General features: G+C 41.1%; 1 protein-coding gene across 1 annotated transcript; it reads right to left on the bottom strand.

Moving 5' to 3' along the window:
- Positions 1–2,575: 2,575 nt before the first annotated feature.
- Positions 2,576–6,940, bottom strand: LOC311252786 (interferon gamma-like; the record flags this gene model as incomplete). Its single annotated transcript, XM_084346311.1, has 4 exons — positions 2,576–2,719; positions 3,667–3,942; positions 6,255–6,326; positions 6,821–6,940. 4 exons carry the CDS (start codon positions 6,938–6,940, stop codon positions 2,576–2,578), a joined length of 612 nt encoding a protein of 203 aa, XP_084202437.1.
- Between the last annotated feature and the right edge of the window lie 315 nt (positions 6,941–7,255).

Raw genomic sequence — 7,255 nt, 5'->3', positions numbered from 1 at the left:
AGGGCGGGGGTCTGCAATACCCCGACCCGCTGCTCAGCCTGCAGACGATCGTGGTCGCTGAGCTTCACAACAACACAGAGTCACAACAGTTTGTTTGATTGATGTTTTTAAAGTTTGAATATCAGTTACATGCAGAGTTATCATGTATACATGTGTCTGTCTGTCTTCATCATAACTCATTTATATGTCATTTTGTGGCACTTTCAAAATGGTGGAAAGTAACCCAGCACGTATAATCAAGTGTAAATTTGAGGTACTTGTTGACGGCTATATTCAGCCTAATATCTAATTAATATTTTACATAAGAACGGTAAAAGACGTAAAAGACGTGAACAGACAGAGAGGGAGGCTGGAACGGGGAGAAAAGGCGTGTTAGTGTCTCGTATCTGCAGAGAGTTTCTTATTTTCTCTCTTTGTTGCTGCTCGGGACGCTTTACCAACCCAACATGTGGCTGTTTGACGTCCTGGGAATGAGACTCAACAATCAACTATCTTTGTGGTGCGTTCAGGAACAGCTGGGACAAATCCTACTGATTCTACCTTTAACTTTAATAGTCTTTGAATTATATTAATATGACGTGAGCTTCAGTTAGCTTTGACCACAAATGTCCTTCAGAGGGAGACTTTTTACTCTGATACTCTGAGTACATGTCGGAGCCTGTAATCTATTACTTTTACTGGAGTAAAGAAGTTGAATCAGTACTTCTACGAGTCTGTTTTTACACAAGTATCTGAACTTCTACTGGAGTGCTGTGGTGGAGATGCGATCTGGCATCTCCACAATGTGCGAGTACATGGGAAAGATGCGAGCAGACGTGGCTTCTAACCAAGAGGTCTTGGTGAAGCTAAGCGCGGCGAAAGCTACAGAAGAGATGGATGAATAAAGACGGCAATACTGGCTCTCACACCATCCCAGTTAACAACCAAATAACTGAAACTAACCTATATCGATTGGATCACCTTATGACTGTGTTACACTCCAGGCAACAAGTAGAGACTGTTGTTCACTCATGATGGACCAATATAGACACTGTGCAGACACACACGTAGTCTGTTGACTGTCTAGAGCTGGACTGCAGCTCTGTTCAATGCATGCTGCTGTAACATGTACGTCAAAATACAAAAGAAATATAACTTGTGGAAATAATGTATTCTGTGGGCAACGGGGGCGGGACTAGATAAGCATCTGCTTCTCCCGCTTTCCCTTTCGGCCATGTGTACTACCTGACTTTAACTAAGATGATGTGTGATGATGACTGTCTAATAACATGCCGAAATAAATAAATAAATAAATAAAGGACAGAAGGTGTGGGCTTTTGCCACCTCAGACATTAAGATTGCATGTTACGCAGATGACACCCAAATATACCTCACAGTGTGGCCAAGTGACTACTGTCCTCTGATTTTGTATCAGCCGGTAGATTTTCGAACTTCCACTTTTTCTGTGCAATTTGAGAAGCTTTATGACCCTTTATCTCTTTTGACTTTAAGCATTAGAGTTCCTTAGAAAAAATGTTTAATTTGAACACAACAATTTCACGACTGGTCAAACTGTCGATGAAGATCGTGTGATATCATCTTGAGGTTTCTTGAGGTGATATTTGATTTGTTAAATAAATGATTGGTTGTGCCTGAACTTCCTTCTTTGCTGTGAGAAAGAAGACTAGTCAACCAATCCAGACTTTCTGTCTAAGAAAACCAAAAAGCAAAAGAGATCGTGATGCCATCATCATCACGTCAAATCACAAAGTCTTTTCATCCAAAAAAGTCAAGAATCAGAAAATGAAGTTCATCTTTTTTATTCAGTTGCTATTTGCCTGCTTGTGCCAATCAATAAATACATAATAAATTATCAACAATCAGTCACAGGAATATGATTAACAATAAATTACTTTAAATATAAAATAAATATGACTATTATAACATGTAAGAATAATACAAAAATCCCTGAAAAGTTTAGTACTTTTAGAGGCAGAGTAGCTGTGCTGCAGTAAAGTACCTGAATGTTCAGAGGACTTGTAGTACGTTTAAGTATGTCAGCATTAAACTGAGGTGTACTTTGTACTGTAAACATCATCAGACAGTTCTATTTTACCATTAACACAAAATAAAAACATCCAATCAGAGAGCTTAAAATATTACTTTATCTTTTCTAAACATTAAATCATCTGAAGTTTTTAAATAAGTAAAAAGTAAGGAATCAAGTATTTCCAGGCAATTTTGATTGATACTGTGATTGATCAAGTGACTAACACTAAATAAATTAATCTCTGGCTCCTGCGGTGACGAACATTTCACAGGATCAAACCAACATGCCGCTGTCAAGTATCAAGCACACAACTTAGATCAAACATATGAATTTTACAAAATCACTATATTAATTAGACTTAGGCTGCTGGTTCACTATGATTGTAATAAATATTTAAATAAAAATAATCTCTAAGAAAACAGATACAAATCTCAACAGTTCAATTGGTTAAAATGAAAATATTTTTTGGTCTTATTTGGTTACTGTTTTTGCGTTTTCCATGTTAGTTTTGTCATTGTCGACATCTTTGCTGTGCCTTTTTGTGCCTCAGCCTCTCAGTTGAGTCTTCCTCGCTTGCCGGCGCCGCCGCCTCCTCCTCTGTATCTCGCTGCTGTCAGACAATGAGCTCGCCTCTTCATACAGCCACGGCAGCTCCCACAAGGCTTTGCTCTGGATGACAAAGTTATCCATCTAGAGGAGGGAGAGAGGCAGGGAAAGAAATTTAACATCACTTTGTCACAGCGTTACACATTAAACCTTTAGTGAAAATCCCAATTCAGGCTTGTGGAGGGTTTATGTAGACTACGAAGGGCTTATTAGGGCCTTCCATACACCCCTAAATAAAATCTTCAGCAGCTTTACTTCAAACCCTACGTGAGCCCCCCGAAAGCCCTGCAAAATCTTTTAATCACCTCACTTTAAGACTTAGTTTAAGGTCTACATAGGCACCACGAAAGCCCTACATAAACCTTCCATAAGTCCTACTTTAAGCCTTCCATACCCTCCTATATAAACCATCCAGCAGCTTTACTCCAAGCCCTATATAAGCCCTCTGTATGCCCTTACTTTAAGTCCTTCTGAGACCCTATAGAAAGATTTTAAAAGCCTCACTTTAATACTTTGTTTAAATCCTACATAGTCACCAAAAAAGCTCTACATGAACTTTCCATAAGTCTTACTTTAAGCCTCACATAAGCCGCAAATAAGTCCTCCAGCAGCTTAACTCAAGTCCTACACAAGCTCTACTTACGCCCTCCAAAGTCTGTCAAATAGTCCCACTGTAAGTCCTCCTACATAAACCTTTTAAATGCCTTAGTTCAAGCACATAGGCATCCTTAAACCCTCCTTTAAGCCTGACTTAAAGCAACCTAATGTAACTTCCTGGAGAAAGACAGGTAATTGTAATGTGTCATCCCCAGATCATCAAATACTGACACTTTGTGTCCGTGTCCCAAGCTGGCACCCAAACAGTCAGTTGTTTTTGCTTTAATAATTTACATAAACCCTCTGAAAGTCCTACTTTAAAGCCTACATAAACCTTTTTAATCCTTACTTTAAACCAACATAAGATCCTTAGGTCTAGTGCATGAAAATGTATTTTGGGCCCTCTGTTGTGCTTTAGTGTGAGTCTAGTATACCTGGACATGTTTGAGAGCCTGCAGTCCATGCAGAATCTTCTCCTGCTCCTGGAAACGCTTCCTCTTCAGCTCATGGACCTTCCCCAGGATGTAGTTCAGGTCCTCCCTGAGATCTCCACTTGCTCCAGTCCCAGCATCACTGTTGGTGCGGGCGGCGGAGGGCAGGTGCTCGTTGCTTCCGGCTGTCTGGGGACCCGCTGTGGGCTGCTGCTTCAACATGTGGCCAATCAGCTTTTCGTATGTGTCCAAAATGCTGCCCATGAACAACATCTTTGTCTGGAAGACAAAAACAGATGAGATCAAATACATATTTCTGGTTTCTGGTCAGTGATATTTAAATTGCTTTTATCATAGCAGAAATTTAGCTTTTGCAGCAAATTTCAAGTCACAGGAAGTTGTTTATTGGAAAAATCAGCTGAAACCAAAGCCTGCTCAACAAAGGAACTCAATCTATCTTTGATAAGACTACACAGTTGTAGTCCCTTTTCTCGCTTGACAAGTTTGTACCACCCTGGAGGTGCTGACACCTTTTACACAGTGGAAGAAGTCTGGTCTCCCACACAGAAGTTAAATTAAGCTTTGAGTAGGCCTTACAGGGGGAAAGCCACTCATTGAAAATGAATGTCGTAATCCAACATTGGTAACTGATTTGGATGTAGAGACTCAAAGAGTTCAACAAAGTCTGACAGTTTATGAACCAGTGAAGACACAGTTGCTGTGCTGGTTTAAGGTGTAAACCTTGTCAGAGTCCTGTGGTAAAGCTTCTGTAATCTATATGGAGGTGATAGGCACATATGAGATATTCACTTAACACTTTAATTATTGCCTAAAATAGCGTTTCATCTCAGATGAGTCACAGGACGACATCACACTGGAAAAAAACTGAAAGATGCTGAGATGTAACACCTGTGTTGTTGTGGTGAGTGAATTATAAAATGGGAAAACCCAGAGGGGAGTGTTCGGTTTGTGGCCTTTAAGTTTATGCAAAATTCAACTTTCTGTTTGACAGCCTGCTTCCAGTGTGCCACCTTGAATACATGAACATGATGAGGATTTATTGCTGGCTACACCCTTGTCTGACCTGATTTCAAAATGTGTCTCAGTACTGAGACAAACAAACAAAGACCTCGTGCCACATGTGCTGGATTCAGGCCACATTTGGGCCAAGACAACATCACATCCCTGATACCAGTTCAAATAATGAGCCAAAGCTGATCATAGTGCTGAAAATTGCCTAAGAAGTCAAAATCTTGCTGGGCCAGAGCCGGATCATGTTTGGTTCTCCGGTGCCAGAGCCACAGCCAGTTACGTCGACACAAAATCGGTCCAACCAACAAGCTGGGTTCCTGACAGGCTTTTACATCATAACTGAAAATATTATCCTGCACATGAAGTAGAGCGATTGTAAACATTACTTTAAGAAATTTAATTATTTGTGTTCTTTAAATTGTTATGTAGTTTTCTGTTCGGCTGTGATGGAACAGGTAGATTAAATGAAAACATGCTCACGTTAGCATCCAAGTTTAAAGTCTTCAGCCCTAAAACTGAACTGATGTCCATCGTATCATCGTAGCCTGAACCAATGCTAGATACCACAGCATTACAGCTAGCATGCAGTGCAGTCCATAGATCTGATCTAAGATATTATCTCGTTAATCAACAACCAACTGCAGCGCTGCAGACTGTGACATTTAAAGATTCTGAGGCTGATGTGAGTCAACTCTGTTTTGGCGCTCAGTGCTCGAAACCAGCCATGAGTGGCTCTGCATTATTGCTGGTGAAGAGTGAAAGTTTGACTTGGACTTGATTATAGTTGCACACAAGGTTGCACGATGCAGAGCCAGCAGGAAAGGAACCACAAAAACCTCAACACAGAAACTGTTGACAGTGTCAGACTGCACTTTGAAAGAGAAACCTGAGGAAAACACCAGCCAGCTGCTGACTCAGGGATCAGAGGACTTGGACCTACACAAACTGTCCCTCACTGTGAAACTTCATGTGCCAGCCGTTGTGAAATATGATGTTTTTCCCTGATCTGAGCCTCCAAGGATACCAACTTCGTGACTTTGCATTAAGTCATTGGAGTCAAGCGGTAATTAGCCTAGCTTAGCGTAAAGACTGGAGGCAGAGGGAAACAGCTAGCCTGGCTCTCTCCAAAGATCAGAAATAGACAGCAGTGAATGTGTGTGCTAGCTGTTTCCACCTGCAGCCAGTCTTTTATGCTAAGCTAGGCTAACTTCTTACTCCAGCCTTGACACACACACACACACACAAGAGTGGTGTCAATCTTGTCTCACTCTCAGGAAGAAAGAAGCAGACATGTGTCCAACATGTTGAACAGCTGGAGTTTGGATGCCTGAGACAACTGCGTGCCTGACAGGCTCAGTTCAGGGCAAACAACCCACATTTTCACAGGAAGCTAAAACTTTCTATGAACTTTACACCGGTAATGTTTTATAGATTCTTCTTCAGAGTCTTTGGATGTTTAAAGAAATGATAAAAGATGAATCATGTAAATAAACCCCAACCCAGCAGAGACTTCACAGAAACTTTATATTCATAATTTAGATACAGAAGTTAATATTTACCTCCATCTTGCCAGCTGGTGGTTCTTTAGGGAAGACATTGTTCCCGTCAAATCGTTTCTCATTGCTAATTTTCTGCAAAAAAAACACAAAGAAACATTTTTTTAGGTTAAGTTTGACGCAGATGATGTGTCTTTCTATCTTCAAGGAAGCAGATCAGTGTTTTTATTATCTATAAGCCCAAAAAATATAAATCATGTTAACTCTCTGAGACCGCTTTGAAAACTGTAATTAGTGATGCACCACATGACTGTTGATCAACTTGTTGTGTAATATTAATGTTTGTGACGGATAATAAATGTAGTTAATGGACTAAAACATAAAGCAAAACACCAGAATAGTCCTTTAAAGGAACATCATGTGAATGTAAATGGAAATAAGTTGTGTGTGTGTTTGTGAGTGTGTGCGCATGTGTGGTTGTGTTTGCGGTGAGAGCATCAGTATGTGAAAGGAGCAGGAGGAAACACAAGGTCTGTACTTGTGTTTGAAGTACAAACACTGATACTACGGCAGCAGCAGTGTCGGTACACGCAGTAACTATCAGTAGTAGTACGAGCAGTAGTACTCACGTAGTGCCGCAGGAGGCTCTGGATGGTTTGGTTCATCTTGTCTGGGATGTATGCACCTCTGACCTGACACAGAGCCATGCAGAGAGTCAGGCAGACCACTGCCTTCACTGTAGCAACCATCGTATCACCACGTAAAAATAACTCTAATAATGTTCGAGTCGCTGGTTCGATTCCCGAGTCTGTCTGGGCCTGTCCTGTCAGTCGGCTTCGATTCCTGTCGGAGAGGTCGGAGACAAGCGTCCAATGCTGTGAGAGTCTTGTGTGTCTTCTGCCCTGAAGTTGGCCCTGAACTGTTTGACTCGTCAATGAAGCTTACATTTATAACTCGGTGAGAGAGTGAGGCAAAGGGGCAGAGAGACATAGACACACACAGGGGAGAGAGAGTGCAATGCAGCGATGATCTAGGTGTGAAAATGTGGTTGTGCAGTTTCCTTT

This window comes from Pagrus pagrus, assembly GCF_965226575.1.
Source record: "Pagrus pagrus genome assembly, chromosome: 23".
In the NCBI taxonomy this organism is placed as follows: domain Eukaryota; kingdom Metazoa; phylum Chordata; class Actinopteri; order Spariformes; family Sparidae; genus Pagrus; species Pagrus pagrus.
Note: the sequence above shows the minus strand (reverse complement) of the source record. Positions and strands in the feature narration are given on the sequence as shown.